The sequence below is a fragment of the Sceloporus occidentalis genome, unplaced genomic scaffold (genome assembly GCF_023333645.1).
Source record: "Sceloporus occidentalis isolate IW3139 unplaced genomic scaffold, rSceOcc1.0.p SCAF_21, whole genome shotgun sequence".
NCBI classification, from domain to species: Eukaryota; Metazoa; Chordata; class Lepidosauria; order Squamata; family Phrynosomatidae; genus Sceloporus; species Sceloporus occidentalis.
In genome coordinates, this window is record NW_028317001.1 from 12,224,643 (window position 1) to 12,250,529 (window position 25,887).

At 44.5% G+C, this 25,887-nt stretch overlaps 1 protein-coding gene across 1 annotated transcript; it reads left to right on the forward strand.

Annotated features, from left to right (window-relative positions):
* Positions 1-730: 730 nt before the first annotated feature.
* On the forward strand, positions 731-25,887 carry LOC149301616 (uncharacterized). Its single transcript, XM_089484023.1, has 3 exons — positions 731-783; positions 3,479-4,345; positions 24,528-25,887. The coding sequence occupies exons 1-3, from the start codon at positions 735-737 to the stop codon at positions 25,397-25,399; spliced, it is 1,788 nt and encodes a 595-aa protein (XP_089340149.1). The 5' UTR covers positions 731-734; the 3' UTR covers positions 25,400-25,887.

Below are 25,887 nucleotides of genomic sequence, written 5' to 3' on the forward strand. Positions count from 1 at the left end.
TCTTCAGCTCATTTCAATTTCTGCATAATGATTCCCAAGGAGTTTGCAGCCCATCAACTCAAAAGTGGGGGTTGGAGAAGAAAGAAGGGGCAGGGACTTGCCCTTGATAGGAGTCTGAGGCAAAAACAAACTGTTGTGCCCTTTCCCACTTGTGTGATCTTCTTCGTAAACAACTTCGTCCATCTTCACCACTTTCTGCTGTTGCTTGTCCACATATGTCTTGTTTTTTTCCATCTGTGAAATGTTGGGGGATATGGGAGGATGTCTCTGGATCTAAATTGGGGTTGGCTCCGTGGCCCTGAAGCCCACAGTGCTCCCCAGAACTGCTTTTTAAAAATGACATTCGCCTGTGAAATTTGGCGACAAATGGCTAAATGCACTATAATCTTTGGAGGCTAAATGTACTATACCTGTTGGGATAGTCAGTATCCTAATCCATCATTAATATCCCAGCCATGGCCTAAATTATATTGTATATTACATTGAAAGAATTTGAGACAAACTGGATCTCAAAGGCAGTAGCTTTTCTCTTGCTAACAGAATGTAAAGTTTATTTCCTGGACTAAATTCTGAGGTGATCAAATTATTTTTGGGATGCATCATGTGCTTCTCCCTCTCCTTTTATTAGTCATTCTCTGGATGAGGGCTATTTTCTATTGCAGGTGACCTTTGCGGATGTGGCAGTATATTTCACTGAGGATGAATGGAAACTGCTGACGAAGAAGCAGAGACTTATGTACAAGGATGTGATGATGGAGAATTACGAGAATGTGGCCTCTGTGGGTAAGGAAGCTGAATTCATTGTCCTTACTATGAAGACTGAGGGCCCTTTCATTCTACATTATCATGGCACTATGATTCCACTTTAGAATTATAGAATCAAAGACTTTAAACAGATAACAAGGATCATCTAGTTCAACCCCTTGCAATGCAGGAATACACATTGAAAGCATCACCAGCAGATGGCCACCTAGCCTTTGTTTAAAGACCTTTAAAGGCCTTCAAAGACCTTTAAAGACCTTCAAAGAAGGAGTGCTTTAGAAATTAATAATAATAATAATAATAATAATAATAATGAGATGCCACCATGCTCTGAGGCAGTATATTCCACTGTTGAATAGCTCTTACAGTCAGGAAGTTCCTCCTAATGTTTCAGTGGAACCTCTTTTCCTGTGGCTTGCTTCCATTGTTCCATGTCCTTTGCTCTAGAGCAGCAGAAAGCAAGCTTGCTCCATACTCAGTATCTCTTCAAATATTTGAACAGGGCTATCCACGCTTAACCTTCTCTTCTCCAGGCTAAACATTCCCAGATCCCTAAACCACTCCTCATAGGGCTTGATGGTTTCCAAACCCTTCACCATTTTTATTGCTCTCCTTTGGATAAACTCCAGCTTCTCAACATCCTTTTTGAATTATGGTGACCAGAAATGGACACAGTATTCCAAGTGAGGGTCTGACCAAAGTAGAACAGAATTGCACTATTACTTCCCTTAATCTATAACACAGAATCAAAGAGTTGAAAGAAACTAGAAAGGCCAGCCAGTCCAACCCCCTGCCATAACACTATATCCATATTTATGTAGCCTAGAATCACATTGGCCTTTTTAGCTGCTGCATCAAACTGTTGGCCCAGGTTCAAGTTGTGGTCTACCAGGACTCCTAGATCCCTTTCACACATAGTTTGTCGTAGCAGCTTTCTGTGAAATCTTGAAATTTGTAGTTTAGTGAAGCACTATTGCTCTCCACTTTCTAAGGATTCTAAATATCCTATCCTAAACTGTCAATTCTAGGATTTTGTGGGAAGGAACCATGGAGATAAATGCTTTTTGGCTCCAAATGTTCCTCAGCCCATCCCTGACCAAGTTTCCTGGCTTTTTTGGCCCCTCTTCAAGCCTTTTGAGACTCTGGAGAGATTTCTTGGGTGAAATCCCTCTGTTGGCCCTGCAATGGCTTAAAGAACAATGGCAATGTTCTCTAATGTTTCTTTTCCTGCCTGAGCTTCCTTAGTTCCATGGTTGATTCAAGAGGCCCTTTGTTACCCAGAATGCTGGAGTCTGGGGAGGACAGCCGCAAGTGCTATGCTTTTAGGGGAATTTGTTACTTAGCTGAAAGGAGATATAAAGTTTGGTTGGGGCAAGAGAGACATCGGGATTCAGCTTAACTATACCAGGCCTGGAAGCACCCAGAACTCCAAAGGCATTTGAAATAGTTTTTTTGTTTTGTTTTGTTTTGTTTTGTTGAGCAGAAAAGCATAATACACACACACACACACACACACACACACACACGTAAGTGTTCACACAAACGCACAAGAACTAGATAACAGGTCAGAGTGGTCAAGAGATGTAAGACTTTCTTAATGGTAATACTTTACCTAAGCGGGTCTTGATTCCAATTGCTGAGGGTTCGAAATGGGAAGAGAAGTCAGGAGCTCATGCGACAAGTGGGGTTGGTGACTACATTGAGGTGCTTAGCCACGTAAACCAACAAACTGTCTGTCTGTAATTGGACTGAAGTCAAAGAACACCCAATCAGGGCAGATATATATGCTGTAATTGTTGCTTGTGGGCAGAAACCGAGTGTCCAAAAGGGATTAAATCGCCTTAGAATGTGTCCTGGGGGGAACAATGGTCTGAAACTAAATTGAATGCAATGAGTGCTTGGAGCAAATAAACCAGACAAAAAGGATGAGCACACTGGCTCTCAGTCCTTCTTGGCTCTGAATTCCCATTGTGTTCACAAGCCAATATACAGCACAATCTGAGGGTGACACTCCCAGATGCAGCTCAACAATAACATAGCAGAGTACAGAAGCAAAGAAGCAAATATCCAGATAGAGATATTGGCAATGCACTGACCACTTTTCACACTTAAAAGTAAGTTACAAACACAGTTTATTTCATTGAAATCCTTGGAGGTTCTCTATCTTGAGTTGCAAAATAATACAAATATTTGCAAACTCTCCTCTCCGACTTCCATGAACTTCACCATCTCTTGCACACACAACTCCAATCCAATACACACCAATCTGCATGTGAGCTGTATACTGTATTGGTTGTGAGTCATATCCTGGTGCCAAACAGCATGAAGTGACCTCTGCTGTTAGCTTGCATCATGCCTTGGGCTCTGACTCAGCACTCTATGGCAGTCTCACAGGATATGATGCCACCTGTCAATCAAAGTATTTTTGTACATATTTCATGGAATATTTTTTCAACAATCCTTTGACTATCTGCTTCTACTCGTTCCCTCAAGGCAGTCCCCATGCAGTCACTTCTTGGATAGCTCCTATGAGTAAAGATACAATCATTCCACGGATTTAGGAGCATAAGCAGCAGGGTCATGCTTGGGTTACTCACAGCAAATTTATTAATTTAATCTCAAATAAGGACAGGTTAATGAGGGCTAAATCATGGGGTAACACCCTCCTCTCTTAACTCTGATTTTCAGTCTTATCTGTCATTGTCCTTCTTTACAGAAGAATTTACAGAACAACATTTGAGTCATCAGAGAGTCCACACAGCAAAGAAGTCATATAAATGCCACCATTGTGGGAAACGTTTTGCTTACAAGTCAATCCTTCTCATACATCATAGAATCCACACAGGAGAGAAGCCATACAAATGCCAACATTGTGGGAAAGGTTTTTCTTGGCAGTCACACCTAGTGAGACATCAGAGAATCCACAATGGAGAGAAGCCATACAAATGCCAGCATTGTGGGAAATGTCTTTCTCAGAAGTCAGACCTAGTGACACACCAGAGAATCCACACAGGAGAGAAGCCATACAAATGCCAGCATTGTGAGAAATGTTTTTCTTTGAAGTCAAACCTAGTGACACATCAGAGAGTCCACACAGGAGCAAAGCCATACAAATGCCAGCATTGTGGGAAATGTTTTTCGTCGAAATCATACCTACTGATACATCTGAGAGTCCACACAGGAGCAAAGCCATACAAATGCCAGCATTGTGGGAAATGTTTTTCTCAGAAGGCACACCTAGTGAGACATCAGAGAATCCACACAGGACAGAATCCATACAAATGCCAGCATTGTGGGAAATGTTTTTCGTCGAAATCTTACCTAGTGATACATCAGAGAATCCACACTGGAGAGAAACCATACAAATGCCAGCATTGTGAGAAATGTTTTTCGTCAAAATCAAACCTAGTGATACATCAGAGAATCCACACTGGAGAGAAACCATACAAATGCCAGCATTGTGGGAAAAGTTATGCCTACAAATCAGTCCTTGTTATGCATCTGAGAATCCACACAGGAGCAAAGCCATACAAATGCCAGCATTGTGGGAAATGTTTTTCTCAGAAGGCACACCTAGTGATACATCAGAGAGTCCACACTGGAGAGAAGCCACACAAATTCCAGAAGTGAAATGACATTATTTTTCTCAAGAAGGAATACAAAGAATATATTTTCAATCCACTGGTGATAAGAAAAGGCCCTTGTGATTTTGTGTGTTAGGTTTGTCTGTCGATATGTCTGTTTAAGTTTTAAAGTTATTTTTTATTAAGTTTTGGTTTTAATTGCTATTAGTATATAAATTTGGCTGGGGATTATGGGTCGTGGAGTAGATTAGCTAGATAGAGGGGTGGGATTTGTTGCAGCTGGCTAGAATAGTTAAGGGAATGATAGCTTTTGGAATTTGTGGGATGTTGGATGAAGAAAGTTGGTAGTCAGTATTAACATATAGAGGGCTAGTTTCTGGGCATGGCAAAGGGGGCTTTTTTTACCTATGAGGCGTAGACTGTGGGAATTGGAGGTGAGGGCTAGTTTTGGAAGAGGTTGGAGTGTTTGGTTTTAGGGATTTAATGTATTCTTTGGCTTGGGGAGGGCAGCTGTGATTTAAAAGCTGAATTTCTCACTATGTGTTCTTAATAAAGTTCTTTGCTGTTTCAACACACTGGACTCATTGATGGACAGAAGTTGTGAATTGGCACAAAATTGACACTTTCTTCTCTCCTCAGTCCTCAGCTCCATTCCCAGCCATAAGAACAGAGGCAAACAAACACACACACACACACACACACACAAATACACACACACACACACACACACACACTCAGAGAAACAGAGCTATATGTACAAAGCAGAGCCTTCCTAGCCTTTCTCTCCTGAGTCCAGCTCCGCAGGTTGGGCTCCATTCTGGAAGGAAGGAAGGAAGGAAGGAAGGAAGGAAGGAAGGGTGTACTTCTTCCCTTCTTCCAAAGACCGAGGGTGGAATAAGCAGCAGCAGCAAGGGCCTTGCGATCCATGCGCATACTCAGGAGGGGCCTTTGGTTGCTAAGGTGCATGCAGAGTTTCAGCCTCTGAAGCCATTGTTGCCCTCACAACCTGCTCTGAGGGAGGGAAGTGGAGGAGAGCCCTTGTTCGTTTGAAGGATTGGCTGGAGGGTCTTCTGGGGGGTTGGGGGGGTTGTAAGAAGGGATGAAACCCTGATCTCACCCCAAAGAAAGGCAGGGGACTTGCCAGTCCACCTCTTCCTCTTCCCTTCCCTGCCTCCTTCTTCGAAGGGGGTCCTTGGGGCCCAGGTACTTGGGAGGTTATTATGAGAAAAGAGGGCAGGGGGGACCCTTGGGGAGAGGCATGGCCATGGAGGGGAGGGGGATCTGAAGGTAAAAAGGGGTTTGAGGAGCCCCCTTCCTCCTGGAAAGTGGGGCAGAGGAGAGACCCTCTCTTCTGATGCCTCATTTGGGGGAGAGTTTTGTGCCAAATAAAGAACATCACACAGCATAGGCTTCAATAGCATTAGACCAATCAATCAATTTTTTTTATTAATGCTTAAGCCAAAGGCCATTTGCATGATTACAATGTAAAATCGGTGACAGAAATTCAGAATTATAAATTGCTCCATAAAATAACTAACATCCAAATTTTATACATAATAAAATACAGACAATTAAATAAAACAACATGAACTTCAAAGTTTAGATAAGATCATCCCCGTGACAATCAACTGCTATGTCCGCTATTATCCTTGCCCGAATTTTGATTGCTGTTGAGGCAAACAGTGAAACTTTATAAGTTACCTGAGAATCAATATCATACAGGAGAAAAAAAATCTTTTCAGAAGTGGTATTAGACTGTAAATTGAACAGAATAGATCCCATAAATTTAGTTCTTGGATCAGTATATAGTGAGCAAAAAAGCAGATAATGAGGCAAGCCCTCGATTTGTGGAGCTCCACAAATACATAAACCAGAATCCGTAGGTGTGTGTGAATATCTACCATCGATCGTGGCTGAAGGCATTGTTTGGAAACGAAGAGCTGTAAAAGCCTGCCTAAGCTTTGGGAATGTAAGCTTCCCTCGGTAAACAGCCCTCTGATGGTCCAATTTATATAATCTAAACCATTTGGAAAATTTCAAATTGTTAATAGCCAATGTATCCAGATACACATCATGGTTAAAAATGTATTCACGAAGCTTCTCTCTTGAATTCCGGATAGAAGGATTTTCAGTTAGAGCAGGATATGATTCAAGCAACCTATTGTATCTTAAACTCCAGACTTTGCAGCTTGGTAAATGTTGGAAACACAACTTAGGAAAAACCTTAACCGGAGAACCCATTACAGATCTCCAGTAGTTAAATAAAGCAAAATGAATACAAGCTCTGATGGAAGGGAGGAAGATCTCAGACCGAACCAAAGCTGCAGGTGTGCCAGGTGAAAGTAGAAGCAATTTCTTGAAAAATGTATTCTGGATGGCCTCCGGTTTCACCAATTGGGAACCATCCCATCCCCACACAGAGCGCCATATAGGATTTGAGCTATAACGTTACTCTGAAATATTTTTAGAGCTGGTGTGACCAGATGACCCCCTGCCTGGTTGTAGGATCTAAGGATTGCTCCAATAGATCTCACAGCCATTGCTCTACTAGCTTCTATGTGGGACCATTTTAATAGGTCCTCTGCCCCCAACGGAGGGAATAGTGACCTTCAGCCCAACCTTGACCAGGAAACGGTCCATGGTCCATGGCAGTGCGGAGATATGGACTACCTCCACCCACGGATGTGCCTGTTCAGTACAGAAGACCACATTGAGAGTATGACCTGCACAATGCGTGGGATCAAAGATTGTGATGATCTCCTGGGGTCCAAGCAGCCAAACCACAGCCCTGTTATGGCTCTTAGCCCAGCAGACCCTTAACTTCCTTAAATCACGCTGCCTCCACCCAGTGAATTATAAAAGGATTTCCCTTAACCTACACTGGAACCGGTTAAGGAACCTTATTTCTACTTCTTTACTGATCTTCCAAAGCATCAACCGAACCAAGACACGTGTAAAAGGAGTGTCGAGTAGTAGATACTCCATGGAGATATGTATTATAAATAATAAATATAAGTCATGCAAGATATTTCATACAAGGGATTAAAACAAATAAATAAACCTAAACGTCCAATTCTGAGACTAACTTCCAAGATCCGCTCTTTAACTCTCTCTCTCTCTCGATCTCCAACCGACACAATTCCCCCAACTGTCTCTTGGTCTCTCAGGCCTTATATCTCCTTCTTGCGGAAGCTTCCAGAAGAACCTTCATCTTGCTCTCTGATTGGTCAAGTGAGCCTTCCGTAGCAGTCATTCTGCATTTGCATAAACCTCCCTTTTCTGCCTGAAGAAGACCTCGATTGACTGGACCCGTTATTACAACAACAACAACGACAACCCCTCTTTTTATTGGAAGACATTCACAACTATACCTTGTTTCCCGGTTGGGAAGAATAGGAGAATTCCTGAGGTTCCCATTTCCACTAAGATTAGGAGCTCACAAATGTCCATGGAAGAGGTTTCCTAAGGCATGTGCCAGGACAGAGCAGGGACTGGGGGGGTTCATCGTGGGCGAATTACCATTTGTCAGCTGAACTTGGGGCTCAGGGTCCCTAAGAAGAGGAGGTGCCAGGACCCCCCAGAATCTCCTCTGAGCCTTCAGGAGAGCAAGACTCAGGGAAGGGACAGTCTGCCAGGGGCTGAGAGCCGCTTGGACCAAACCTTGAGGGCACTTTCCCAAAAGCTGGCCAGGATTGGTTTCAGGGGCTGGCATTTTCCTCTCAGAGGACCATCAGGGTCTCAAGGACCACTCCCCATTTTGGATTTTGTTTTTTGACTGTGCTGCCCTCAGTGGAGATTGCTTGCTCCTAAGGTGCCATGGAGGTGAGCATGGAACGTACAGGGAAGATGGCTTTGGTAATCTTTTCCACCATTGAGCTTACCTTGTGTTGACTTCAAGGCTGTCAAAAGAGAGCAGGAAAGTAATCAGGAGGAGAAAGCAAAGACCCACATTTGCTCCCATAAGCTCCCCTGAAGCTTTTCCCAGCATGCCCTAGTCCTCAGTCTCCCTCCCAGGTTCCACCGTTTCCTAGAGAGATGGAAACCTTCAAGGGAGAGTCCGTGGGGGTCAAGCCAAGCTCTCCTCTGCTTCCCCAAGGCCTCCTTCTCCATCCACTGCTGGTCTTTGGAAGGAAGACCTAGAGTGCTCTTGGGAAAGTTACTTTTGGAGGGACAGGGACTCCCAAAACCTCCCAGTCTGGCTCTAACATTAAGTATGTCAAATATCTGCAATGAACTGGGCCAAATGTTATGTCAGGAGTGGGGATCCTGTGGCCTTTGCTCTGTATCCCCATCAAGAAAAAGACTGAATCTCCATGACTGGTGCTATGTTTCATACTCTTGGGATGGGCAGCCAGGAAAACAGAATGCTTCAAAGAATTCAAAAGTTTATTGGATGGAGATAGAAGTGCAAGATGCCTTAAAATCATATGTTCTGAATCAAAGACAGCATCAAAGAGGCTCTAATAGTTTTAGAGGACAGAACCTGGACAGACACTTCCTCCAAACAAAAAGTATTTTGCTCTTCCACTTTCTCTCCTTTCTGGAAATGCTGATGCCTCAAGGGCTGGATCCTAAGCAAAACGAGAGATAAGGTTTGAACTGCAATTCAGAGGTCAAGGTGCAATTGTATATGGTTTTTTTCAAGGTGTAATTATATAAATAGTTTAATTTTAAAAAATAGTTATAATTTTAATACATTTGCATTGTCTTGAATTTGTACTGTATTAAATTTATTGTTAGCCACCCTGAGTCCCTATATTGGGAGAAAGGATGGATGTACAGCGCGCCCGCGTCATATGCGGGCGCGCTTTACGCGGCTTGAGCATACCCGCTCAAGCCGTGGGGCGTGCGCGGGGCGGAAGGGGTGGCGCGTCCCATTCAATTGAATGGGCACGTGTGCCCGTTGCGCCCCCCGCACCGCCGCGCCACTGTGCACAAGCCCCATTGTTTCCAATGGGGCTTGAGCATAGGCGGAAATCGCCTTACGCAGAGGGATCCGGAACGGATCCCGGCGTAAGGCGAGGACCCACTGTATATAAATAAACTAAATAAACTGGAGATCCTTTGAAGATCAATGGGTTTCTTGGTGTAAATAGCCCTCCACCAATAGAGACAGAGATTGAATGAGTCTGTCCAGAATTGCTAGGGGTCATTTTTGGCACCTGGGTTGTGTCTCCATTGCTCAAACTTAGCACTTTGACACCATGAAACTTAAAGGACTCTGTCCCATAGAATCCTGGGATTTCTTATTTCATGAAGTACTTAGAATTATATAGCAACTCATGAAGGACTGCACTGGGGCTCTCTACCAATCATCCAGTTCTAAGCACCCCATTCCCAGGTTTCTGTAGGATGGATCCACAGCCGGTAACATGGCACCAAACTGGTACAATTGGATAATATGTATAGGACTTTGGTTGCCTACTTTCTGGTGTCCCTCCATCTCTCTTATAGGGTTGTGAATTCAGGTCCTGAGGTTTGTGAGCTAAAATCTAGGACCTGGGGCAGGGCCTCTAGCGATCTCATTCAGCCCAATGCATAAATTACTAACCACAGTCGCTCACAGTTTGTCATTCAAATCTACAGTGGAACCTCGCCATACGCGGGCGCACCATACGCGGCCTTGAGCATATGCGCTCAAGCCGCGGCACGCGCGCGGGGCAGAATGGGCGTCGCGTCCCATTCAGTTGAATGGGCGCACACGCCTGTTGCACCCCGCGCGCGCCCGTTGCGCCCCGCACACCTCCGCGCCACCGTGCACGAGCCCCATTGTTTACAATGTGGCTCGAGCATAGGCGGAAATTGCCATACGCGGCGGGATCCGGAATGGATCCCCCGCGTATGGCGAGGTTCCACTGTACTAATATACTTTCCTGTGTAGAAATGAAGAAAGAAAATTTTAGAGGTCTGTTCCCAGATCAAGGGGAAATGAGAGAATTATTCTTTCTCACTTGCTTGGAGAGACAGGATAAAAAGTGTGAAGTCGAAGGCTTTCATAGCCGGCTTCCATAGGTTTTGTGGGTTTTTCGGGCTATGTGGTCACGTTCTAGAAGAGTTTCTTCAGAGATGCCAGCCACAGATGCTGACAAAACATCAGGAAACTCTTCTAGAACATGGCCACATAGCCCAAAATATCCACAAAAAACTAAGGATAAAAAGCATTTAATTTAGTCTCCTTCTTTATAGCCAGATGGTGAATGCAGAGTATAGTAGTGAGCCCTTGTACCACCACAACTGAGAGAAAGCAAGAAACTAAACCAATCCATAGACCCCTGCAATTTTTCTAGTTGAAGAAACGAATTAACCAAGCCTCGCAAATTATAATAAGCTACTGCTCTCACATCACATCTGACCTTTCCTCTTTCCTGGAATTGGGCTCCCTCCAAAATGGAGAAGAGGCAGCCTCATCTCCTGTCTGAAGATCATGCATGAAAACTGGAAGCTCAATGCCAGGCCCTGATGTATCGTATCTTTACTGCCACGTGTAAAAAGGGCAAGGAAAAACACCTGTTACAGGAGAAGAAAGCAAATAAAACCTGATCCTTTCTGGTCCAGGTTTAGGTCCTGGGCAAAAGAAGGGAAACCAGGATTTGACTTGGGAGTTAGCGAATGTTGTGTGGCCTGCCCTGCCTGACCGGGGGCCTCCCTGGGGACCAAATCCATCACCTTCTCTTCCCCCTCAGTCAGCATTCTTACAAAGGAACCAAATTTAGGGGTCTCCCAAAGGCATCTTGAGGCACCTACCTTTCCTTTCCTTTCCTGCCAAGGAAACCCAGAAGGAGCCCCTCTTCCCAAGCAGCCAATGACCAAACCCACCAGCCTTCTAGAACCCTATTCAGGCTCCAAGCCAACCGCTAACAATGGTCCAAGTTCAGGGCTGCTTTAACTGTCTGGCTGAATGCTAGGGAATTCTGGGAACTCTAGTTTTGTGAGATATTTAGTCTTCTCTGTCAGACAACTCAGATGCCATAATAAACGAAAATTCCCAGGATTCCCGAGTACTGAACTAGGGCAGTTGAAGTGGTTTATTTCTGCAAATTGGATTATTTCCAATTTGCAAAAATGTGTTTTTGACCTCTGTTACTATTTGAGCATCCACAAAGCTCTGTGGGTTTGAATGGAAGATTCATCATCATCATCATTATCATCATCATCATCATTTCTGCAGTGTTTTTGAACCAGATCTGAGAGAGCCCTGCAGCCTGGATCTGCCCAAATCCCAAATATTGCCCTCTCAGGAAAGCCTGGAGATATTAACCTTTAAGGAAGAGAAGTCCTCAAAGGCTGACTTTCCCAATCTCTCCTGAGAGACCCTCCTGGACATAGGGCAGCCTCAAAGAAAGGGGTCCCATTGAATGGGGGGCCCATGTCTTTCTGAGTCTGTGGGTCCAGAGGAAGAGGACTGTTTTCCAGGACCCTCTTCCTAACCTTACAAGGCAGCTCTTAGCATTTGCCCAACATGCAAAGATCAGGCAAGCAAGATCTGCTTTGCTGTTTGCAAAAAAAGATGGAAAAACAATGGGCCCTGGGTATCCCTTGGGATTTGGTTTGGATAGCAAAATCCATGGGTGCTCAAGTCCCATTATATAAAATGGGTGACCTTGGGTAAGTCACACTCTCTCAGCCTCAGAGGAAGACCAATGACCAGCTGGAAGGCACACAACACACACACACACACACACAGACAGACATACACACATCTACATGATGGAAATGGCATTCACTCTGGGCCATGAAACCCACTGCGGGGGAACCTTGGGCAGTAGACACTCTCTCAGTGTCAGAGGAAGACAAAGGGCAAAGTGGAAGACAAACCTGAAGGCAAGAAAACCCTGGGAATAGGGTCACTAGACACGAGTTCAAGGCACGCAGCACACCCCCAGCCCCAAAGGCACACTCTCTCAGCCTCAGACGATGGCAATGGTAAACACCCTTCAACAAAACCTACAAAGAGACTCCTGTGACAGTGTTGCCTTAGGATCCCCAGAAAGGAATTGAAGGCACACAATTCTCCCCCAAAATCTGGGAGGAAAAGGAGGAGGAAGGTTTAGAGGAAGGTCCTGAGGTGGAGAAGGAGGAGGAGGAGGAGGGCTTAGAGGAAGGGCTGGAGGAGGAGGAAGGCTTAGAGGAAGAGGATGAGGAGGAAGGTTTAGAGGAAGGACCTGAGGAGGAGGAGGGGCTTACAGGAAGGGCCTGAGGAAGAGGAGGAGGAAGAGGAAGGCTTAGAAGAAGGACCTGAGGAGGAGGAGGAAGAGGAAGGGCTTACAGGAAGGGCCTGAGGAAGAGGAGGAGGAAGAGGAAGGCTTAGAAGAAGGACCTGAGGAGGAGGAGGAAGAGGAAGGGCTTACAGGAAGGGCCTGAGGAAGAGGAGGAGGAAGAGGAAGGCTTAGAAGAAGGACCTGAGGAGGAGGAGGAGGAGAAAGGCTTAGTAGAAGGACCTGAGGAGGAGGAGGAAGGCTTAGAGGAAGAGCCTGAGGAGGAGGAAGAGGAGGAGGAGGAAGAGGAAGGGCTTACAGGAAGGGCCTGAGGAAGAGGAGGAGGAAGAGGAAGGCTTAGAAGAAGGACCTGAGGAGGAGGAGGAAGAGGAAGGGCTTACAGGAAGGGCCTGAGGAAGAGGAGGAGGAAGAGGAAGGCTTAGAAGAAGGACCTGAGGAGGAGGAGGAAGAGGAAGGGCTTACAGGAAGGGCCTGAGGAAGAGGAGGAGGAAGAGGAAGGCTTAGAAGAAGGACCTGAGGAGGAAGAGGAAGGGCTTACAGGAAGGGCCTGAGGAAGAGGAGGAGGAAGAGGAAGGCTTAGAAGAAGGACCTGAGGAGGAGGAGGAGGAGAAAGGCTTAGTAGAAGGACCTGAGGAGGAGGAGGAAGGCTTAGAGGAAGAGCCTAAGGAGGAGGAGGAGCAGAGAGACCTCTGGAGGATTCTGCAGAGGAAGGAGAAGGTGAAGAAGAAGGGGCTCCTGAGCATACGCAGAGGCCTCTGGGGGAGAAGCCACAGGGAGAAATCTCCTGGTTGTAACTTATTATTACTATTATTACTAGTAGCATTAGTATTATTAAATTTTATTTATTTATAAAGACATGGAAAGACGTATTTATAAAGAGTATCTCAGTGAGTCTCTGTATTATAGCATCAGGAAAGATTTTAGGTGTTGTTAAGGTTTGGAAATGCTGTTTGGGGTCCCTTCTGACTTTGGGCCCTTTCATCCTCTATTTTGGGTTCCCTGAAGGCCTCAAACTGCCAACTGCCAAGCGCTGAAGCAGAGGCGGCCATTTTGTGTTCTGGCGGCCATTTTGTGTTCTGGCAGCCATTTTGTTCTGCTTGTGACTGTGGGGAATAATGTTCCAGAACCTTCTCTGAGCCTCCGTTGAACAGAGTCCTCTCTTTCTCTCCTGAGGCTCCAGAGTCAGAAGGAGGCCAGGCTCCTTGGGCCAAAAGGAAGGAAGTGTGTCTCTTTGTGTGTCTTTTGTGTCTCTTTTCTCTGCTCCTTCTGGGGAAGATGGGTTTTAAAAGGGACCAGAAATGGGGAGGATAGTCTTAATACAAGCCTTATTCTTCACAAACATTGGGCTTTGGCTTCTAAGAGGAGGCTTCTCCCCCCAAAAAGGCCAAAAGTGGCTCCTTTGGGAGGTTTTAAAAGTCTCCCCCGTTTTCTTATTAATAGATTTTTACGCATGAAGGAAGTTGACAAACGAGACCATCTCCTATTACCAAGAATGCATCAAACAAACAACAAAAATAAAGATTAGACAGAAAAACATACTGCTTAGTTTATGAAAGTAAAACCATTATTAAGAGGGGAAAAACCAGACTTGGGTGCTTCTACCCCAGGGATAGGCAACTTTTAATTGAATGGGCGCACGCACCCTGCGCACGCCCGCGTCGCCTCGCACGAGCCCCATTGTTTCCAATGGGGCTCGAGCATAGGCGGAATTTGCCTTACGCGCCGGAACGGATCCCCGCGTAAGGTGAGGACGGACTGTATAAAAAGTTATCCAATATTTTTTCCATCTTTTTTCCATCTTTGGCAGTAAATAGTTCAGTAAATAGAACTCTGGAGACATGTTAAATTGAAAAGAAAAGGCTGTTTGTATCTCAGAATGAACCTTAAACCAAAATTTCTTGACTTTTTTACAAGACCACCACATATGCCACATCTCCAACATATTAAGTTCGGTATTATATATATATATATATATTAATTTTAGCTGGTGTGAAATAGCACTTATTGTATATTTTGAGATGATTTTCTTTTAGAGACTGTGAGGCGGTGAATTTATTTGTCTTGTCCCAGGCCTTCAGCCATTCTTCATATGGGATTGCACATCCTTTATCCCGTGCCCATCTTATCACATTTTCTTTTATTGTCTCCTTTTCAAGATCTCTCATTAGTAATATCTTGTAGGACAGCATTTTCAAATGGTAGACACTTTTTTTAAAAAAAGTGGGGGACACGCAAAAAATGTGCTGAATTTTAAAAAAATGTTAATATAAATGCATGTTTCTGAGATGTCTATAGACAACTGCCCCCCTTGCCTCTGCGTGTGAGAGGCCAAAGGCCCTGGCGGCAATCGGCGGCAGGACTGGGCTGGGGCCGGTCCCAAGGCCTTGCCGGGCTGCATCCGGCCCGCGGCCCACAGGTTGCCTATCCCTGTTCTACCCTTTTACATCTAGCTCAGGCTATATCTGCACTGCGGAAATATTCCAGTTTGAAACTGTGTTAACTCTCCTGCCTCCATCCTGTGGAATCTTGGGATTTGTAGTTTGTTGCGGCACCAGAGATCCAGAGCCACCCCAAGACAAGGCTCTCCAGGGCTCTCTTGGCCCTCGTTTGCTTGCGAATACAGTGGGCCCCTGGTATACCTCCCCCCCCCATGTATACCAACATCCGCGTATGCTCAAGTCCACACTCGCCGACATTGGGGACAAGAGTCCCTCTCCTCCCCTCCCCTCCCCAACTTTTTCCCTCCTTGCCGCCACGCTCTGGGGAAAGGCCGTGTGGGGCTATTGGCGGCCAAGGGGCCTCCAGCCAACCATCCGGCCCTTCTGTGGATGTGGCAGTGCTTGTGGCAGTGGCAGCAAAGAGGAGGCGGAGGAGCAGCACCAGAGGCCTCCTCTCCACCTCAGCCTCCACGGCCCCACTGCCGCCACCATGGAAGGGCCGGGTGGTGACCCAGAGGCCTCTTGGCTTCCAATAGCCCCACCCGGCCCTTGCGTCATGGCGGCGGTAGAGAGGAGGCCGAGGAAGCCTCTGGCACTGCTCCTCAGCCTCCTTTCCACTGCCAGCACACTGCCGGGGAAAAGACCGGGTGCTGCTCCTGGAGGCCTCTTGTGTAGCTTGTTTCGTGTTTTTGTTTTATAAACTGTTTAATTTGGTTAACTGCTATTAAGAGACATAGCTATGAGAATCTATGATATGGGGTGCACTATAAACCTTTTGATAAATGAACAGGGATTGCAATCCTATATATACATATTATCAGACATAACTACAGAAAATGCCATCCTTTTGGATGCCAGAAGGTTCATCTCATTCTTCAGAGGAAGAAGCAACTGCTGCCTTCTAGAAGATAAAGCAAAAAGGCTTCCAAAAGAACTGAAGCCTTGGGCAAGTCGCACTCTCTCAGCCTCAGAGGATGGCCATGGGAAACCCACTCTGAAGGAACCTGCCAAGAAAACCCCTTCAGAGATTCCCATAAGGTCACCATAAGACCTGGAAACAACTGGAAGGCAGACCCTAAGAACAACATTGGGAAATAGGGGCAAGCCTTGCCTTGGGAAAGTGTAATGACTGGGCTCCAGTCAATGGAGGTCTTCTTCAGGCAGTAAAGGGAGGTTTATGCAAATGTAGAGTGACATCACTGCTACGGAAGGCTCTCTTGACCAATCAGAGAGCAAGATAAAGGTTCTTCTGGAAGCTTCCGTGAGAAGGAGATATAAGGCCTGAGAGACCAAGAGACAGTTGGGGGAATTGTGTCGGTTGGAGATCGAGAGAGAGAGAGTTAAAGAGTGGATCTTGGAAGTTAGTCTCAGAATGGGACGTTTAGGTTTATTTATTTGTTTTAATAGCTTGTATGAATTGAATATGATATACTTACAAATATTGTACCTGCAAGACTCCTAATACCTTTCTGTAATAATAGCTACAAAACTGATAATAGCATTTGGGACATTTAGTCTTTTAAAAACAAATACTGTATGGCAGATTTAAATTCTGCTTTAAAACCTCTTTCCATCTGCCAGCTTTGCGCTGGTTTTGGGGGGAAATGAGAAAGTGTTGGGAGGGAGGGACTGCCAACAGAATTAGGAGATGCATTGCAGGCTATGGACAGTTTGCGGCCAAGTAATGTCCAAAACACATGGCAGCAATAGTCCAGTTTGAGAGCGCTTTAACTGCCCTGGCCCAGTGCTAGGGAATCCTGGGAAATGGAGTTTATTGTGGCACCAGAGGTCTCTGAAAGAGAAGGCTGAATGTCTCACAAAACTACATTTCCCAGAATTCCCTAGCACTGAGCCAGGGCAGTTAAAGGGGTCTCAGATTGGATTATTGCTGTATGTATTTTGGACTTAGGTGACCCTTGGCAAGTCACACTCTCTCAGCCTCAGAGAAGGCAATGGCAAACCTCCTCTGAACAACTCTTGCCAAGAAAACCCCAGGAGAGGCTCCCCAGAAGTCGGCAATGATTTGGAGCCACTCCACAAACAACTACAAAGCCTCAAGAAAGAGACACTGTGCTTTAGTGGCTGGAGCATTGGACTATGACCCTGGAGCCCAGGGTTCGAATGCCCTCTTAGCCACGGAAACCCACTGAGTGACCTTAGGCAAGTCACACTCTCTCAGCCTCAGAAGGAGGCACTTGCAAAACCACTTCTGGAAAAATCTTGCCTAGAAAAGCCTGTGAAGGACTTCCTTTCGGGTTGCCATAAGTCAGAAACAAGTTGGATGCACACAACAACAAGAAGAGCAGTAACACCACTTAGAGGCCTTAATCACACCTCACAAGCCAGCTATGGAGAAAGAAAGAAAGAAAGAAAGAAAGAAAGAAAGAAAGAAAGCTATTGCCAATGTGTTTCAATGGGTTTATATAATGAATTTACATATGTCTTCACTTCCCAAAAATGAGCATAATCCAGGATGCAATCTTCACTCATAAACCTATACAGAATAAACATATATATCTAAAACAAAGAGATTTTGAACAAACTAAGAAGACAGGAAGATGGCTTGCCAATAAAATAAGGAAGTTAAAAGAACGAAACATCATTACGGAAATAAAAGAAGATTCAACATTAACTTCTGGCCAAAATAAAATTAGAAAGACCTTCCAAAAATTCTATGCTAAATTGTATAAAGGATCTCAAACGTCTAGAGCCAAAATAGAGGAATTTTTCAAAATACCTAACTTAAAGCCACTTTCAGACCAACAAAGAAATATATTAAATGGACTGATCACAATAGCAGAAATCGTTGAAGTAATTAGAAAAAGTTTTTTAAAAAAAGGGAAAATAGCAGGACTGATGGCTTCACAGCCAGTTATTATAAAGTATTTGAGGATCGATTGTTAACACCACTCAAATTAATGATAAATGCCATCAAAGAAAACCATTATCCTGAAATATGGAAACAAGCTAATATAACTTTGCTCTTAAAAGAAAATAGAGATGTAACTGAGGTAAAGAGCTATAGATTAATTTCCTTTTAAATATGGATTATAAATTATTTTCTATGATTTTGGCTGATAAGACTCAAAAAAGTTCTTAAACACTGGATTCATAAGGACAAATCGGGATTTCTCCCTCACAGATAACTCTGTGATAACATAGGAAACATCATAAATATAAATGAATGTTTTGAAAGGCACAACGAAAAAAATCTTGCACTTATCTTTGTCGATTTAGAAAAGGCCTTCGATAACATAGGATGGGATATGTTATTTGTGACACTTGAAAAAATAGAAATAGGAGCTTCTTATTTAATATAGATAAAGGCAATGTATAAAGATCAAAGAGCCAAACTAACTGTTAACTATAAAAATCCAGAGGAATTTAAGATTTCTAAACGTAAATAGCAAGCTTTCCCACTATCACCCCTTTCGTTCCTTCTGATCCTTGAAGCACTGAATAATAGGATAAGATTAGAAAATAAGATCAGTGGAATAAAAATTAAAAACAACTGAGTTTAAAATGAGATTCTTCTCAGGAGACATTTGTATTCCCTGGAGAACCCAGAAAAGAGCACAAGAGAATTGATGGATGTAATAATGGAATTGGAATATGTTTCAGTACTAAAAGGAAACAGAGACAAAACAGCATTAATAACAAAAATATGGGGAAAAGGAAGAACAAATCCTGGAAGAAATTACTGGATTTAAAGAGGGAAAGAAAGTTAAATATCTAGGAATAAATTTAAGTAATAAAAACTCAGATCCATTTCTGAGGACCAGATATGTATTTATGATGCGCTCATTTCACATCTAGGTACAGGGACATAGCCAGGGTCCTCTCCAATTCCCCATCCCCTGACCCCCCTCCACTCTCACAAGGCATGGAGTGTCAGGACCATGGTGAACAGGTCTGAGGAAATGACATGCATGTGGCCACTAGGTGGAGCTGTTGTGGAAGCCATTGACAGCTCTAGTGGCAGTTAGATGTCTCAGCATTTAAACAGTCATCATTGGAATGTTGATGCAACTGCCAACTGTCATTCTCAACTGTCACTGAGGAAGAGTCAGACAGTGTGTGCCTCAGAGTGGGTTGTTACTGGTGTGGATGGTGGAGGGTGTCGAAGTATATAGTGTTGTACACAGTGGAACTTCTTATATGAATAAATGCCTCATTTGAGAGAAGATTACAGTGTCTCTTCGCTCATTGAGAAAGCGACAGGTGTTTCTTCACCTCACAAGCTACTGACTACAGTCAAGGTGCAGAATCTGGCGCCATACAGTAACGTGTTGCCTCACATGCTGTGCAACATAGCAACGTCAAAAATGTTTTAACATGGAGTATCTGTTGTGTAAGGGAGTTGCAGTGAATCTATGCTAGGTCCATTGGGCTGTGTTTGGTGCAGAGGGAGGAAAGAGACACCCACCTCTGCATTGGATCAAAGGCATATGTCACCTGCGTATCTCACCAGCAGCATGCTGTTCTCTTTGTCTTTGAGTGGTGCAGGATTTCTTGCCAAACCAAGCCTAACCCTAGTCTCTTTTCTCAGGAACCTCATCTCGGTCTCCTTCTACACAGCGTTGGGGCATATTTTGATGGAAGAGACCCAAGTGCAGGGCCACAAGTATCCCCCTTCCCACCCAATGGCCAACACAGAGGCCAAGCGGAGGGAGTTGGGCTCCAAGAGAAAGAGGCTGTCCAAGTACAACAACTCTTTGGTGAGTTGCCATCCTGACTATTAGTTTCATTTGTGTCACTGCTGGTCCAGCTCATGAAAGCAAGTGGAGAACATATTGTCCCAGTTTGGCAGAGAAAGTCCTGGTTAATCCTCTGTCACCCCACTTTTTCAGGGGCTTTAAAAATGTCCGGGTTTCTCTCTCCTCCTCCCACTTTCCCCTTTCTCCTCAACTCATTTCAGCTGCTGCAAAATGACTTCCAAGGAGTTTCCACCCCATCAACTCAAAAGGGGAGAGTGGAGAGGAGATAAACTGCAAGGGTCTTCACTTGCCAGGAGACTCAGGCAAAAGCAAACTACGGTGCCCTTCCCCGCTTGTGTGATCTTCCTCCTAAACAACTTTGGCCATCCTCTCCACCTTCTGGTGTTGCTTGTCCACATGTGCCTTGCTTTTACTGTCTGTAAAATGTTGGGGGATATGGGAGACCATCTCTGGATCTAAATTGGGGGTGGGCCCAGTGGCCCTTAAGTCCAGAGTGCTCCCCAGAACTGTTTTTTAAAAATGACATTTGCCTCTGAAATTTGGCAAGAAATGGCTAAATGCACCATAATTCTTTTATGGCTAAATGTACTGTATGTGTTGGGATAGTCAGTATCCTAATCCATCCTCAGTATCCCAGCCATGGCCTAAATTATATTTTTTATTATACTGAAAGGATTCAAACCAAATTGATCTCAAAGGCAGTAGCTTTTTGCTTGCTAACAGAATTTAAAGTTTATTTCCTGGACTGAATTCTGAAGTGATGAAATAATATTTGGGAGGCACCATGTGTTTTCCTCCCCTTTTGCTTAGTCACTCTCTGGATGAGGGCTATTTCCTATTTCAGGTGAGCTTTGCAGATGTGGCCATATATTTCTCTGAAGATGAATGGAATCTGTTGACGACGAAACAGAAACTTTTGTACAATTATGTAATGATGGAAAATTACGAGAATGTGGCTTCTGTAGGTAAGGAACCTGAATCCATGGCTGTTTCTATAAAGACTGAGGGCCCTTTCATACTATATTATCATGTCGCTTTGTTTCCACTAGAATTATAGAATCATAGAGTTGGAACAGACCACAAGGGACATCCAGTTCAACCCCCTTCTGCCATGCAGGAATACACATTCAAATCACCCCCAAGAGATGGCCATCCAGCCTCTCTTTAAAGACCTCCAAAGGTCTTTTCCATCCTTAGGAGAAATCCTCCCTTGGGCCTGCAATGGCTCAGAGAGGGCACAACAGTGGCAAAATGGCCTCCACTTCCCCAATGGGATGTTTTGGGATGTTGAGGGGCAAAATATTATTTCATCTCCCCCAGGCAATACAATGTGGGGTTGCCCCTGAGATCTCCTCCAAACCCCATCAGTAGTCCATGCCTGTCTTATAGATGTTTTAAGGCTGTTTTAAGGCTGCTCCCTGGCACTTTACCCTCACCAAAATTGGAGTCCAGGTCCCAGCCCCCTTGCTCTGCCTTTGCCAATGAATTATTTGTATATTGATTATCCTGCCTTTCTCAACAAATGGGCCTAAAAGGGATGTCATACTGAGGAGGGAGCTGACTTGTTTTCAGCTGCTCCAGAGACTAGGACCCGGAGCAGTGGATGCAAGCCACAGGAAAAGAGATTCCACCTCAACATTTGAAAGATCTTCCTGACAGTAAGGGCTGTTCGACAGTGGAACACACTCCTTCCTCGGAGTGTAGTGGAGTCTCCTTCCTTGGAGGTCTTCAAGCAGCGGTTGGATGGCCATCTATTGGGGATGCTTTGACTGAGAGTTGCTGCATGGCAGGCAGTTCGACTGGATGGCCCTTGCGGTTTCTTCCAACTCTATGACTCTATGATCCCTTTTATGCATCACACTCTGTGGGTTTGTATCTGTAATAGAGAGATGAAGGGAATGTGAAAAATAGAAAGGCAGGGAAGAGAGGCTGAAAATGAGATGCTGAAGCGGTGCAGATGGGCAAGAAGGAAGGTTGGATAAGCGGAGGGAGAAAGGGAAGGAGGTCACACATCTGGGAACCAGGAGGGGAAGGCAGGAACAAAGCCAGGATCTCCTATCTCTGTGCGGAAAGGAAGGGACCTCTGAGAAGGGCCAGGAGAGGGGCCTTGAGAATTGGGAGGCAGCCACCAACCTCACAGATTTTAAGAACTGAACTGGTGAGAACCAGCTTAGGTGCTTGTTTTGAAACATATTAATGGGTTCCATTTAGAAATTATGAACAATGTCTATGAAGAGAGGAAAGGGGAACACAAAAATTCTTTTTTCTGTAATGTTTCTTTTCCAACTTGAGCTCCATGGTTGATTCCAGAGGCCCTTTGTTACCTGAAATGCTGGAGTCTGGGGAGGACACTCGCAAGTGCTATGCTTTCAGGGGAATTTCATACTTAGCTCAAAGGAAATATTGGGGCAACAGCAATATATCATCATCATCATCATCATCATCATCATCATCATCATCATCATTTATTTCTAGCCCGCCCAATCACGAAGAATCCGGGCGGGTTACAACAATAAAATACATCAAATTACAATAGAGTTAAAAACAACAACAAGCAAACCCTTGACCTACCCCCCCCCCCCCCCATTCCCAGGATTAAAACAGGATTAAACAGTAATACTATAAAAACAGTAAAAACATTAAAGACATTTAAAAAATAGGTAGAAACATAGGCGGGGAAGAGTAGACAGATGAGGGGACAAATATCTCTATATCTGGGGAGGGTAACTAGGTTGGAAAGGCCTGCCGGAAGAGGTCCGTCTCGAGTGCTTTCTTAAAGGCTGTCAGAGTGGGAATGTGATGGATCTCCTCCGGCAGTCGTTCCATAGTTTTGGAGCAGTAATAGAAAAGGCCCTTTAGGAGACTGATGTTAGCCTAGATTTTTTTGGCTGTAGTAGATTTCTTCCAGAGGACCTTAGTGTGCAGGACGGACAATAGGGAAGAAGGTGTTCCCTCAAGTACTCTGGGCCCAAGCAACCTTGGGAATCATCCCATTCCGGACTCAAACACACACACCCCTGCCGGCGTTAGGGGAATTTTTGTAATCTTGGGCCCTATTTAAATGAATGGAGCTCTGTGCAGTGGAGCGGCCGCTCCCGCCACAGACACAGGCACCATTAACCCTTATGGGGCACGTCGCCCCTTTTCCCAGTGTAGCTTTTAGTGTATGCTGAAATCCACGTAAGGCGTGCCTGCGTATGACGCAGGTGCACTGTACACGCATGCACACACATATAGGTGTTCCCACACACACACAAGAACTAGCTAACAAAGGTAGGGGTGATTAATAGATGTTAGGCTTTGCTAATGGTAATACATAACCTAAACGGAACTTGATTCCAATTGCTGAGGGTCCAGAATGGGGAGAGAAGTCAGTAACTCCCATGGCAAGTGGAGCTGGCGAGTGTAGTGAGGTGTTTAGCAATGTAAACCAACAGAGTGTCTGTCTTATACTGAAATTGTTGCTAGTGGACAGAAACCAAGTTTTCTATAAGGTTTAAATCATTGTAGAAAGTTTCCTGGGTGGGGAAAATATGGTCCAAAATCAAATTGAATGCAATGGGTGCTTGGTGCAAATACCTCAGACATAAGGGATTAGCACACCGGTCCTCAGGTCCTTGTTGCTCTGAATTCCAGTCCTGTTCAAAAGCCAATGTACAGCGCAATGTGAGCACGATGCTCCCAGATGCAGCTTAACAATAACATAGCAGAGTATGGAAACAAATTTCCAGATACAGGTATTGGCAATGCACTGACCACATTTCACACTTAAAAATAAGTCACAGACACAGTTGATTTCATCCGAATCTTTGGAGGTTCTCTATCTTGAGTTGCAAAATAATAGAAATATTTGCAAGCTCTCCTCTCTGACTTCCATCATGTTCACCATCTCTTGTATACACAACTCCAATCCAATCCTATCCACAGCAATCCGCATGTGAGCTGTATACTATATGGGTTGTGATTCATCTCCTGTTGCCACACAGCATGAAGCGTCCTCTGCAGTTAGCTTGCATCATGCCATGTGCTCAGACTCAGAACTCTCTGGCCATCTCACAAGATATGAGGCCACTTTTCAATCAACATATTTTTACACATGTTTAAAGGAATCTTTTTTTCAACAGTCTCTATGACTATCTGCTTCTACTGATTACCTCAAGGTAGCTCCCCCACAATCTCTTCTTTGCCAGCTCCTGTGAGTAATGATATAATCGTTTCATGGATTTGGGGCATCTGCAACAGGGTCATGCTCAGTTCACCCACCCCAACTTTATTAATTTAATATCAAATAGGGAGGTGTGAACGTAGGGCTAAATCTTGGGCTAACACTTTCCTCTCTTAACTGATATTCAGTATTATTTTCCTTCTTTACAGAAGAACTTGTTAGTCATGAGAGAGTCCACACATCAGAGAAGCTATACAAATGCCAGCATTGTGGGAAATGTTTTTATTTGAAGGGAGACTTAGTGAGACATCAGAGAGTCCACACAGGAGAGAAGCCATACAAATGCCAGCATTGTGGGAAATGTTTTTGTGTGAAGTCACACCTAGTAAGACATCAGAGAGTCCACACAGGAGAGAAGCCATACAAATGCCAGCATTGTGAGAACTGTTATTCTCGGAGGTCAAACCTAGTGACACACCAGAGAATCCACACAGGAGAGAAGCCATACAAATGCCAGCATTGTGGGAAATGTTTTTATTTGAAGGGAGACTTAGTGAGACATCAGGGAATCCACACAGGAGAGAAGCCATACAAATGCCAGCATTGTGGAAAATGTTTTTCTTTGAAGGGAGACTTATTGAGACACCAGAGAATCCACACAGGAGAGAAGCCATACAAATGCCAGCAGTGTGGAAAATGCTTTTCTCGGAGGTCAGGCCTATTCTGTCACCACAGAATCCACACAGGAGAGAAGCCATACAAATGCCAGGATTGTGGGAAATGTTTTTATTTGAAGGGAGACTTAGTGAGACATCAGAGAGTCCACACAGGAGAGAAGCCACACAAATGCCCGCATTGTGGGAAATGTTTTTATTTGAAGGGAGACTTAGTGAGACATCAGAGAATCCACACAGGAGAGAAGCCATACAAATGCCAGCATTGTGGGAAATGTTTTTCTCAGCAGTCAACCCTACTGACACACCACAGAATCCACACAGGAGAGAAGCCATACAAATGCCAGCATTGTGGAAAATGTTTTTCTTTGAAGGGAGACTTATTGAGACACCAGAGAATCCACACAGGAGAGAAGCCACACAAATGCCCGCATTGTGGGAAATGTTTTTATTTGAAGGGAGACTTAGTGAGACATCAGGGAATCCACACAGGAGAGAAGCCATACAAATGCCAACATTGTGGAAAATGTTTTTCTTTGAAGGGAGACTTATTGAGACACCAGAGAATCCACACAGGAGAGAAGCCATACAAATGCCAGCAGTGTGGAAAATGCTTTTCTCGGAGGTCAGGCCTATTCTGTCACCACAGAATCCACACAGGAGAGAAGCCATACAAATGCCAGCATTGTGGGAAATGTTTTTCTTCTAAGTCAGACCTAGTGAAACATCAGAGAATCCACACAGGAGAGAAGCCATACAAATGCCAACATTGTGGGAAATGTTTTTCTTTGAAGGCAGTCTTAGTGAGACATCAGAGAGTCCACACAGGAGAGAAGCCATAGAAATGCCAGCAGTGTGGAAAATGCTTTTCTCGGAGGTCAGGCCTATTCTGTCACCAGAGTCCACACAGGAGAGAAGCCACACAAATCCAAGAAGTGAATGAACATTATTTTTGTAAAGATGGAATACAAAAATATTTTTTCAATCCAGCGGTGCTAAAAAGCCCTTATGAATTTATTTGTACAGTTTTTCTGTCCATATGTCTGTTTATTTTTTAAAGTTATGTTTTGTTAGGTTTAGGTTGCTACTAGTATAGATAATTGATTTGGGTTATAAATTTGGCTGGGGATTGTGGGCCGTGCTTTAGGTTAGTTAGATGGGGGGTGGGATTTGTTGCAGCTAGCTAGAATAGCAATAATAGCATTCAGAAATTGTGGGATGTTGGCTGAAGAAAGTTGGGGACTTTAAGAGAAAGGGAGCTAGCTTCTTTGAATGTCTGGGGCAGGGAGAGATTGTGCGTGTGAGAAGGATGGCAAAGTGGAGCTGGTTA

What these genes read in the sequence shown, in the direction of transcription:
- LOC149301616 (XM_089484023.1), top strand. Translation starts at nt 735, where the DNA reads ATGTACAAGGATGTGATGATGGAGAATTACGAGAATGTGGCCTCTGTG. An exon ending in CGAGAATGTGGCCTCTGTGG is followed by an intron (nt 784 to 3,478) that starts GTAAGGAAGCTG and finishes CCTTCTTTACAG; the next exon opens with AAGAATTTACAGAACAACAT. An exon ending in GAAGGCACACCTAGTGATAC is followed by an intron (nt 4,346 to 24,527) that starts ATCAGAGAGTCC and finishes ACTTATTGAGAC; the next exon opens with ACCAGAGAATCCACACAGGA.